Here is a 12,416-nt window from a genome sequence, read left to right as displayed (position 1 = left end):
AAACCAGTCTTCCAACGAGGATATATACTCAACGTTCTCCTTCTGGCTACTCACATTGTGTAACAAACGGACAAGGATGACTATTATTCTTACAAATACAGAGCCTCTCCAGTCACTTTCTGTAAGTCGAGCAAGCAGTCAGTGCTGACTGACAAAAGGAAGCATGACATGCAAAGCCTACCAATTCACGTCTGAGTCCTGCCAGCAAAACTCCCTTTACTGAAGTTAAACAAAACAGCACGTCAACAGCAAAGTGTAAGACTCCAGAGAGGGAGACCCCATGTTATCTACACTAATATAAACCACCTACCTCTCTGCAGTGAAACCCAGAACGTCTGTCTCCTTCCAACCAGTTGCAGTTCCAATTTCTGGTCTCAATGACCAGAAACTTTCAAGTCCCTACAAAATTCCCTGCTTGTTTTTCAGTTCTGGTAGCACACACACAACTGTCACTCCTGGTATGTGCACAGCCAAGCATTATGCTGCTGTCTGGACCAAGAAACACCCCGATCTCCTTCAAGTGGGGGGGGGGGGAGGACCGACCAGGGCATGGAGGGAAAAGACCAACCAGAGCACGGAGGGATGGAGAAGCAAGAAGTGCAAGAAGTTGGAGGACAGCACAAGAAAACAAACAGCAACGTGCCAGTAATGCTGGAAGAGGTGAAAGGAAGGACTACCCTACCTGAAGGCAAGAAAGGATAACAGAAAAACAGGAGCTCCTTGCACCACTCCATTCTGCTACTGCTAGGCAGTACCGGGTGTTTTACCTTACAGCAACCTTGGAAATGACTGCAGATAACTTGCAACTACTGAAAGCCCACAGGTGCAGGACAGTAGCCTGAGGGATGGACTGCATGATGCAGACTGGAGCCAAGGTCTCCCTGAAGCCAACCATGCCCAGAAATGGTCCGCTGAAAGACGCAACAGAAAAGATGGACAAGAAGAAAACATCTGTGTACATGTGTTCCCCCCGCAACACACTTAGGTAAAAAGTTTCCTTTATCTCCCTGCCCGTCTTCTGCCTTTCATCTCCAAAACGATGAGGTGCCAGGAAGCAACAAGAATAGTCAGTGCTTGCTTTTAGTGGGGCAAGTAAATAAAACTGTCAGTTGGAAGAACAGTAACAACTGCAAACAGAAAAACGAACACACGGGAAGGGCTATCTGAGCATTTCTGGATTACTTTGAGACAGTTCCTGGAAGTAATTTAGTAACTGAGTATTTAGACTGTGTAACTCTTACAAACCCAGCTGCAAGGCAAGCGTGCAGTTCCAGTCCGGCAGTCCAGCCTGCTTCAGCGCTGGGCAGCGTCCATGGCAGCATGGCGAGGGGGGATGCTCAGGCAAGGCCAGCAGGCGCAATTTTGAAATGATTGCTCAGGCAGACGCAGGGACCTTCCTCCACCCGTACCTTCAGGTCAGTCTTGGGCACAGAGTGTCTTACTTCAGGACAGCATGAATAAGCAGTTTAGGGTGGTTCACCTCTTAGACTTGCTCCAACTAGCTCATATCTTTCTTGCAGAGGGGAACCGTAGCCCCACACAGCCTTGCATCTAACACCTCACCTTCGGAAGACACACATCTCTGCACCAAACCCTGGCCGGTGTGCAGGCAGCCACAGCTCCCAGCCTTTCCCTGCAAACCTGCCATCCATCAAGCTACGTCCTCACCCATGCCAGGTACATGTTTGCCACAAAGGAGCAGAGATCGCAAGCAGAGCATGCATGGCACACACTGGCCTGTCGAAGGGGGCTTTTAGTCCCTTACTCAGCTTTTCTTCCCACATCCCCAGCTCCGAGTGTAAGGAGAAACTTCCCAACTTCCTTGCTGCCACCACTTCACCAGAAACGCTTCCCCTGCTCGTTTCACAAATACGATTGCAGCATGTTGTGTTTTATGTAATATTTACATTTGAGTCACTAAGGTTCAGCCCTGTCATGAAGCAATTCCAGTATCAACTTCATCAGGCTGAGCTCTCAGATATCTTCCAGCCTCTGAGAGTGTATTTAGATCTTTATCCTTGGTTCCCTTTAGAAGCCCAGCGACACCCTCACGCCCAAGGAAACACACACAAGTCCGAGTTCTCTGTGATTACAACTTGCACCAGTTACAACACAAGGAAAGAAAAAGTCGAGAAACAAAAAGAGCACTTTCCAAACAATTTTGCATTTCCTGAAGGTCTGCACCTCCAGGAAGCTCCAAGCGACCTTCCCCACCACAAGATTTGCTATCTTTCCTGGTAAAAGTCACCATCCACTCCTCTGCTGACAGCACACTAGCTCTTGCCTGGGTGTGCACACGCTGCAGCCATTGGCACAGGGCTCCCCCAGCTCCCCAAACCCACAGCTCTGGCAGCTCTCACTAGTCACTTCAGGTCTGCGTCATGGCTCGATCCAGACACTTGATGTGCATTTTGCAGAATCTGAAGCATCTCCCTCCTCACAACAAACTTGGCTGGGAGATGTCTGTAGGATTTGGCAATTCTTGCTCCCCGCGTGCAACCTCTATAACAGCTCTATGCCCGTTTCTCCCACAGATAGTCAGCTGCTGCAGTAGCTATTGGTGTTAATGCCTTGCATGAGCTGAACAGTTACACCTCCTCCCCACCGCCACCTCCCCGACAGACATTCCACTGACCTCTTTCCAAAGGCCAAGTTCCTGATCACCCCTCTGCACAAACTGAAAGCCAAAGCAAACTATGGGACAAGGAGGCTGGACTCCAAACCCTCGCCACTCCCAGGAAGACGCTTCTACCCCCCCCCCCAGCTCACACCAACAAGCCTGACGGGGCAATACACCATGCAGCAGTACAGGAGATACCAAGACAGAGCAGCTATTCTTATTGATGCCATGTATCAGCCAAGCATGCAGGTGCCCTGGCAAAGCTGCAATACTAGCAGTTTTATACTGACACACAAACTGTCACAAAGACTGCAAAGCAGATGTGGACCCAATTCTCAGCAAAGACACATTCTTCAATCTGCTTATACAACTCATTTCTGCACTAGGCCTTCAGATTAGCAGATGTGGCTTACAGGGAGAGGGGCAGGGAAGTCAGCTCCACAAGCTTTTCATACTGCAAATGGTATGAAAATCACTGACCACAAATGCTATGTAAAACTCATTCCAAAGGGTAGCACCATTAAAAGCAAACATTTCAGACTTGAAATATTGGCTTACTGGGTTTTATGAAGGTTGGTTTTGAGTCATATGCAATCCACATTAAGATGATGAATATTTTCCTATAGGGGAGAGACTTAAGCTTCCCTAATCCAACCAACTTGTTACTCCTAATGCCAAAAGGAAATACAGCAACACCCATGCCCTTCGCTGCTGACAAACCACCACTGGAATGACTGGAACACACTGTAGCTCTTCCCACAACTTCCATCAAATCCTGGAGCACCAGATCACACTGTCCAATATCCTCCAGCACTTCGTCTTGGCATATTCCCTGGAGTTGCCTTTGCTGGGCTATTATAGGGAGTGCCAATTCACGTAATCACCGAAGCCAGGAACACCTAGTTCCAGAACACCACTTACAGACAAAGCATAAAACAACAAAACCCTGCTTTCCTATGCTAGACTTGTACCATTCCTTACTACCACATCTTGCAACTGCAGCATATGATTCATCACACCACACTTGTTTTAAGATTAAGGATTTTACTAACTGTTCAAGACACCTTAATTCCTTAGATTTTATGTGTATCTTGTGCCTTACCTGAAAGCTGAAAGTAATTTAAATGGGGGGTGGGGGGGGAGAAGCCAAGGCACTAAGCCTCCTTTTAGGACTTTATCCATGGCTTTCAAGTTATAGCACTTCAATTCCAATTAAGGAAAGACTAACAGCGTTTCACCTTCCAATATCTGAACTACAGAATTATCCAGGAAGAGTCTGTCCACATGTGTACACAAAGGCTTCACCTAAGAGTCAAAACTTTAGAAACTGAAACAAATAGCTGTAAGTTTCACACCCTGTATGGCAGAAAAGAATACGAGCATTTATTAACTACGTAAGAAACAAGAGCAAAGCAACTATTTTGCATCTTAGCAGCTCTACACCACTACCAAGGGTCCAGCATAGTACAAATGGCATAACAGTTAACAAACATGCAGTACACACTATTGTACATTAAATCGTTGTCAAACATGAAAGCAGCTCAAAGAAATCACAGATTTTTAGGTCTAAAACAGGTATGCTACTGAACTCTATCTTCCTCATCAGAAGCCTGCGGTACCCCTGGGAATAGGTGTTGCCAAGTTACTGGCCTCCATCTCCAGGAGGGCACTATAATCTTCACAGGCACCATTCTGTAGCTGCAGATTTTAAATGAATTAAAAGCTTTTTCACTAAAATGTTTCTGGAACACATCTCTGCCAGCAGAAGGGGAAAAAAAAACCCAACCAAAACAAAAACCCAGGAGCAGTGGTTAGTGGCAACCTGTCAATTGTTTTTTCATTCATTTGTCTTGATGGAAACAGCAGACCACAAGGTAAAGGAGGAAAGAAGAGAAAGCAAGGAGGAGATGTCTCTGAGATTATACTTTAATGGCAGAACACACAGTATAAACAGCTAGGAGTTTCAAAGCTGCTCAGCACGTAAGGAAGAAATCAAGCCACGTGAATACAGTATATCTTGAAGATTTTTGCCTTCAAATCAGAGATACTTGTCTGCCCAATGCATGAGAACTGTCACCTACCACACCACTGTACACAACAGACAGCCACACCTAGACTGGGAAATCAGATCACAGCCATTGCCCAGGGTCTCAGCATATATGAAACCTCTTTCTTGGTCTACTCAAAAGCTTTGCCCTACCCCCACACGATGCCTTTTAAAGATGTATTCAATAGCAGACTACTGAGACACCCTGCACCAGCTTCTCAAAAGGAGGTGGTCATTCAAGACAATTAAAGCACGGATAGCAGATTCAGACCTTAAAAGAGTAAGTCTCTTTGTAGTTTCAAAGTATTGTTCAGCTGCACAGATAACCCGCATTTGTAGACTGACGCAATACAAAATTTTCATTATGTACATGGCCACACTGTTCTGTTGAGTGGGATGTTCTTTGATAAACTGTGAGGGTGCTCAGTTTCCAGATATTTGGAACCGGAATAAGCCCTACAGTAATGTGCTGCAGGGAACAACAGTCCCTTGAATGTGATGGGTAGACAGACCTCACTATGAAAAGTTCTGAAATGGAAGAGAGAAAGAGAACCTGAAATACAGTAAGTAAATAAGTAAATAAAATCCCTCAGGAGCAAGAGCAGCACAGACTCACTATTCACCCACTGCTGATACTCACAAGAGTTCACTCAGGGGTAAAGAAAGAAGAAGTCACCCTTTAAATTGTTACCCATTTTATAGATTCCTCCTTTCTTTACCACCTCTAATTCTGTCATTTCATCTTACAGCAACCACACATTTACAATGCATAGAGAAGAATTTCATCTGGAGTCTCAGTGGCTCATCACGATCCACGATCTCCCTTCCAGAAGAGTTCAGCAGCATGATTTCCCCACCATGCGCAGCAGGGAATCGCTTCTCTGTGAGTTGAGGACAAGTGCCACTATCTTTGATCCCAAGAACAGCAGTTTCCATAACACCATCTTTTTATTTTTTTTTTGAGCATGTATAAATATGTTTATCCCTTGTCAAAAAACCCCAACAAACAAACACCCAAATAAAATCAGAGGACCACAGGCCCTCTGCGGGCAGAAACTTTAAATCCCTGAAACTTCAGCTTTTGTACACAAGCTGTGAATTTCTGTGAACTCTTCCAGTTCATACCCAATCGGTGGGTGAAAACTACCTACCAGCAAAGGCTGCTCTTTACTTGTGGAAACACAGCAACAGGGGCTGGGGGAAAGGGAGCTCTCCTAAAAAAAAAGAACAACAGACTCCTGGAGTCTGAAGGGACCAGTGAGCTTACAAAAAAAGCTGGGCCTGAAGCTCAGCTATGCAAAGCAGCATTAGCATTTTCCAGATCTAAACCCTGACAGCATTTCTCTTACCCTCCAAAATCACCCTTAGAAAAATAATTACTAGAAATTTGAAGTCCTGAGATAATCATGCACAACATTGTTTCAGCATTAGCAACAAGACACAGTCACAGCATCACAGGTAGCCTTTTTTTACTGATGATATGAAGACATGACAACCAAAGCCTCACCAGCAACGCTCACCTTTTGCCCTGTTGAAACAACCACACTCAGATAAGATAATCTCTTTCTGCTTCGGGTTCCCAGAGCCAAATCTCTCCCCACTGCACCCACCCACAAGCCTCTCAGTGTCACTGGGGTGGGATCCACTGGTGACAAAGCAGATCAGGACAGCAGTGGGGGCGAGGACAGGAAAAACACAGCACAAAGCTCCCTCCTCTCTTGCTTTTAGTCTTGCTTCTTTTCATCCGAAACAGCCCACTCAGTGAATTCCACAACGTGAGATAAAGTCCATTCATTTTCTTTGGTATGGTGTTTAGCAGTCTTTTAGCAGTTCTGTACTTGAGTTATCCTCTAGAAATATTTAAGCCTTTATATATGCTGGGCGGGGTGGGGGTGTGGGGGGGTGTGGGGGGTTGGGGGGTGGGGAAGACGACCCACAGAAAACAACATTTGCTTTCTCTCAACAGTGACAGCTTTCTTCCCCCACCCCCCCAGTCTATTTGTTCAATTAATATAGCAATATTCACCAGCAAAATAGTAAAACACATGAACAGGTTTGAACAAACAAAACTTGACTGACGACTTAATAGCATCCAAAAGGTATAACCTGGAACACAACTAAACAGTATTAAAACTTCATCTGAAAACACAGAATTTGACATATATATATATATATAATTTCTGGATGGATAAGGATGCCTAACTACTTCCAGTTATATCTTGATGTAACAACAGACTACTTCCCCCATTCTCCCTTCATCCCATACCATCAAGAAAAACTCTCCCTTCTCAGCAGAGGACCAAATTTAGTGTGCATAAATATTTCATAACTTCATCCTGTCAAGAAATCAAACTGAACTACTTAAGGGCATTTTTCCAGGAGCTGCACATCCAAACTCAAAGAATAAAGCTGCATTCATCATACTCATTCTCCCTCTTCAAACTGAAAGGCCTGAAGGTGAGGCAACAGTGAAAAACTAGAGATCTTCTGTGGGCATCATCTAAGAACATTATCCACCGAGTGCTAAGCTCCATTAAGAAATGTAGAAACAACATAGTAAGTTTCATCTGGCATCTTCTGAAGAAAATACATCTCCAGCTTTTCAATCCTCTTCTACACCTTAGTCCTCCAGAAAAAATGAATTTTGGATTTCACAAAACCTCACAAGGACTGAAACAACCAGCCTAGAAACAACTCACTGCTACAGACAGAAGCCAACCACAAAATCAGAAGGTGACTTAAGACAGACATCTACAGGTGGTTTGATTTCCAACAGCACGAAACACAGGCACCTCCCACTGATCTGGAGAGGAATTCAGCACCTAAAGAAGAGACAAGGCTGTTTCAGCACAACTGGACCCTGGCCCATCAGCGAGTATCTGCAGGCTGTACCTGCAGCAGTGTGGAGGGAGACAAGAGCTGCATCCTGATAAAACTGTCACAAGACACTACTTTGTTAACAGAGGCAGCCTTAAACTTCCTGAGCATTGGATGACACGCATTTGGATTGGACTCTGCATTTATTTTCTTCAGTATTGCATCAAGAAATTCTCGGACAGAACTCCACTTGTTAGCTTTGCAAGACAAGGGAAGAGATGCAGAGCAACCGTCCTGGGGCAGTGGGTGCTCTGGTCATTTCCACAATCATTGTACATTCCCAGCTTTCCTTCTTCAGGAGGCTACGCGCTGATTCATGGTTCCTTTCTCTTAATGCAAGGGAACCTGCTTTGGAAATAAGACAGTGTTCCCGTTGTACCACCAAGACCATAGCATCCGTGTTCTTTATAAAATATTGATTCGTCTGCCAACTGTAGTCCCAGAAGTTGAAAAGTACATCTATACAAGTAGGTAAAAGCAGACCCAGGAGCCTCTGCCTGCATGCTGAGCTGGGCAGACCTCAGCCAGTTCCAGCCCAAAGCCCTTAGCCCATGTGCTGTACCTGAGCCTGCTCCACACGGAGTTTAGTGTGAGGATGAACCGTTACTCGCAGGACACCCACACCAACAGCTGCCTCATGTCTGGCCATCTCAGGGCAGAGGCAAAAGAGCTCGGGACTGTTTACATCCACTTGCCTGTGCATATGCGTCAAGTGTGGCACACGGCACAAAAAAAGCCTTTGCACAAGATCTACGACATCTTCATCTCCCCAGCAGTTATGAGACATTCTCGTCACCAGGTCTGGCATAAGACCCAAAAAAAAAAATAAAATTCACTTGCCTCAAAACCCATAAACTTTCTCTACCCACAAAGCTTTTTCAGGTCCCTTCCAATGAAGCAAGACAAGACGAGCAAGGAGATTGGGAAGTATAACGCGCAGAGAGGGAAATTAATAAGTCATCAATACATACATCCTGTTAAAGCCTGAACCACTGCCAGGAATCTCAAGTAAATTGACTGCCTTAAGTGCAGTGACTGGAGGCCATCTTAGCTGGTTTTATAGTGACAGAAGGTATTATCACGAGGAACTCCTTAACGTACCAGCTTTGCTGTTCTCACAGACAATATACATTCGACAGTATAGAAAACAGCCAGCTGCAGTTAAAAAGGCAAAGAAGCTTTTCTTTAACCTGCTCCTGAACACCTGCTCTGAGGAAGCACTACAAGGTATAGGAAAAGTACTGCACAATCGAGGGACAAAGTCAAAAAAGCCCCAGCTTGAATCATCGCTGGATTATGTGAACTGCAGTTAAGCAATAAAGCAATCCTGGTCTTGACCTCCACGCTGGGGAGTAACAGAACACAATGCCTGTGCTCATTTTTAACTTTTGAAATCAATACAAAACTTTAAAAGAGTACTGTTCTATTGCACGTTAAGTACAAGGTGACTTCATAATCTAACGAATCAAAAAGCCTGGAAATTTTTCCCGATTTGTGAGTTATCTTGTGCCTCCTCTTAAGAGATGGGAGAGTCGGGACAGCTTTTACAGAGCTACCGTGCCATGCACACACCATTACGAAGCAGCTGTCTGCACCTTTATGAAAAATTCCCCGAATTTCCCCAGTTCCCTGCGCTGACACTTTCTAAGACGCGTCTCTAGGAAAGGTGGAATGCTGCTGGCATAACTACAATGTCAGGCTCGTTTCTTATTTCCTGGAGTAAACAAAAAGCTGCAGACTTGGAGACGGCAGGTGAGCACCCAAGCAAACAGTCATAAAAAGTTATCTGGAGGCTGCGAAGGCTCCTCACATTACTCCTCTTTTTTTACGGGTCCCTGGCATTTTTGGTGGAGTGTTACATTTGGGATTTAGCCCGCTTGGCCATTTCGTTTCCCTTCTTACTTGGCCTTCGTGCAGCGTCACTTCATCACTAGGCTGGGTCTCCAGGACTGAAAATGCCCTTACACGGTTTAATTTGAGACTGCGAGGACAGTTCTCAGGGGCGGGCAGCTGAGAGCAAAGGCCCCCCCCGGCCGCACGGTAAGGGGGCGGGGGGGTATCGCCCAGGTATTTCGCTGGGAAGCCACGCACGGACTCCGCCGCACGCCGAAGCCTGGCACCGACACCCGGTGACGGCAGGCGGCGGTGCAAGGACGGCACGGAACGCGCTCCGGGGAGCCGCGGGGCTCTCCGGCCCCCTCGGCCGCGGGCGGGCAGGGGGCGCCCCGGGGGTCCGGCAGCCCGCCCCAGGCGCGGCCCCCGCCGCCCGCCCCGCCTCGCCCGCCGCCCGGCCCCGCGCCCCGCCGCCCCACGCACCGCTGTCCAGCCGGGCGATCTGCGGGAGCCGGTAGGTGCTGACGAGCAGGTCCAGGGGGACGGCCACCGCGCTCCACTTCACGTCCTTGAGACTGCAGCCCAGCGGCGGGCCGGGGTCCATCTTCCCGGCCCGGGGAGGGGAGGGACGGGAGCCAGACAGGCAGCGCCGGCGGGGTGCTCCCACCCGGCGGGGCTGCAGCCAGCGGGGCGGGGGACGGGGGGCGCCTGCCTCGCTCAGCGCCGGCCGCCCCGGGACATGCCGGGCTAGGCAGAAGGGGAGGCCCGCCGGGCGGTTGCGGTTGCTGCTGCTGCTGCTGCTGCTCCCGCCGCCCCCCGGGACCGGCTGGGGCCGCCCGCTGCCGCCGCCGCCGCGCCTGGCCCAGGAAGCGCCATCCCAGCACTGACTAATCAACAGGGTGCGAGCAACGCCTGCGCAGCTGCCGCTCCTCCCCGCGCCGAAAAGGAAAGTGCCGGGCTGCCCGCCCGCCGGCAGCGCCGCCGAGCCTGTCCCTCTCACTCCACCCTCCGACCGCTCGCCCGACGTGCAGCCCGCCCGCGCCGCGCCGCGCCCCGCCGGGGGAGCCGTCGGGCGGCCCCGCAGGTGTCCGGCCCCGCCGCCCACCGCCCGGGCCGCGAAAGCGCGGGGAGAGCCCGGCAGCGCGGCTGGGGGGGCAGGGGGCGCGGTTCAGTGGCCCCAGGGCCACCGCGGGCCCGTGCGCGGTAGGGGGGCGGCGTCCCTTGGGCACACGGGCTCGCGTGTGCCGCTTCCCTGCGGCAGGGGACGGGGCGTGCGCGCCCGCCTGCGCGGTTGCCAGGTAAGATGCCGCACGTCATTGACCAAAGTAATTTCGAGCAAGCGGGTCGTGTTGCATCTTCCCGCTATTTCATTTCGCACGGGAGCTTTTCCTGCGAAATTCATCCCACGTCAAAAAAAACCCCAACACTTAGATGGCAACTTTGATTATGTATCTATTATTTTCGTTTTCACCTGTGAACCGTGGATGGGTATCTAAAGGATGGAGAGCAGTGCAAAGAAGTTAGAGGAAAATCTTTGACTTAGTCCTATTGTGGTTACAGCACATGCAAGTATTACCCACATTATGTATCTGCAGGTCTTCAGACCACGGGAGTATTTAAAATCAACTACTGGTTCTCTCATCAAAGTAGATTATGTGATGATGTCTTACATGATCTTCATAAGATACTTAATGTTGCCATTTTTAATGCATTTTTACCTCCAGACTGCAGAAACTCTGGGAATCAAACCAGAAAAACTAACTCCTGGGTGGCTGCAGGGTACTGTGTTTGTTTACTTTGTGTCAAAACTGTTTATTTTCTTGCAGTAAAGTTAGCTACATTTAAGGCTGTACTGTTGACTAGAAACATACAAGTGCCTTTCAGTGATTTGTAAAACGACTGGAAACATTCAGAGCTAACTCATCTCTCCAGGCTCCATCTTCCGCAAGATCTATCTTTACAACTGCTGGGGATGGCAGCGGCTGGGGACGAGCTGTTGTAGGAGGATCTCTCCTGCCACTCGCCCTTCCTCCCGTGCCCACAGACGGGCCAGCCACCGCTGCACGCCTCTCCGACTGCTGGTGCCAGCGCACCGCAAGCACGAGGAGGCCTGAGACAGACACGCTCTTGTTCTGCTCCACTGCAAACAGAGACGGGCACTTTATCCATGCTCTCCAAGATGAAACAAAGACCGTGGAAGCCAGTTGGCACAGAGGATTACAGAAACCCCAAGTTATCTTGCTTTAAATGGATGTGGGTTGGTTTGAACCTCATCTTCCTGTGGATCTGTGCTTTAGCTCCACAGTTTGGTGCTGGGACTTCCCAGCGCTATGAAAAACCTTCATTCTCCACATCGGTCCTGCTGCTGTTAGATCCTACCTGCCAGAACATCTACCTTCAAAAATATGACGCTGGATTTTTTTTCCAAATAGCTTCCCTTTTACAGAGTTCACCAAATGCTTTGAACAACTTAAGTGAATTAAGCTATTGAAATGCAAAGTAATACAACAGCTAAGAGCATTATTGTTGAAATATGGAAGGCAAAAGCATGGTTTTAACTTGTTCCAAGTTTGACGAGGCTGTTGGGTGCAGTGTAAGGCAAAGCAGATCAGGTCAGACTGGGACTCATCAGGACTGGAAGCACTGGTCTGTCAAGAATTGTTTTTAAACACTATCTTGGGTACCACTAATTCTAGGATAGACACCGTCTCACAGCATATGCTTCTCTCAAACATCATGCACTTCTGCTGTCGGGGGAAGAAATGCATCTTTCACGCAGAAATAGTTACTGCTAATTTTTCTTTAAAGATTTTTTTCATTCTTCAGATAGTTTTAGACGTCCCATGGCTTTTAAGTCTGTCTTCACATAAACCTGTTTGTGTTCTCTCCAGCCAGCAGAAACCCAACCCACTCTCACTCATCCTACTGGAACAAGATGCATTTCTTTTAAAATGTAACTTCCAGATACTACCTAAATTTCATTCAGTTATTTCCAGACAAAGAGATGTCATAAAGCTTACTAGTATTTAAATGTCTCAC

General features: G+C 48.0%; 1 protein-coding gene across 1 annotated transcript in view; it reads right to left on the bottom strand.

Moving 5' to 3' along the window:
* The window catches only part of GAREM1 (GRB2 associated regulator of MAPK1 subtype 1), a 103,160-nt gene extending 92,755 nt beyond the window's left edge, over window positions 1-10,405 (bottom strand). The window contains exon 1 of the mRNA XM_037381199.1: window positions 9,861-10,405. Coding sequence (XP_037237096.1) covers window positions 9,861-9,981 — 121 coding nt within the window. The 5' untranslated portion in view covers window positions 9,982-10,405. The remainder of the gene's footprint in view (window positions 1-9,860) is intronic.
* Between the last annotated feature and the right edge of the window lie 2,011 nt (window positions 10,406-12,416).

This window comes from Falco rusticolus, chromosome 3 (genome assembly GCF_015220075.1).
Source record: "Falco rusticolus isolate bFalRus1 chromosome 3, bFalRus1.pri, whole genome shotgun sequence".
NCBI classification, from domain to species: domain Eukaryota; kingdom Metazoa; phylum Chordata; class Aves; order Falconiformes; family Falconidae; genus Falco; species Falco rusticolus.
This window is presented reverse-complemented; position numbering and strand designations above follow the sequence as displayed.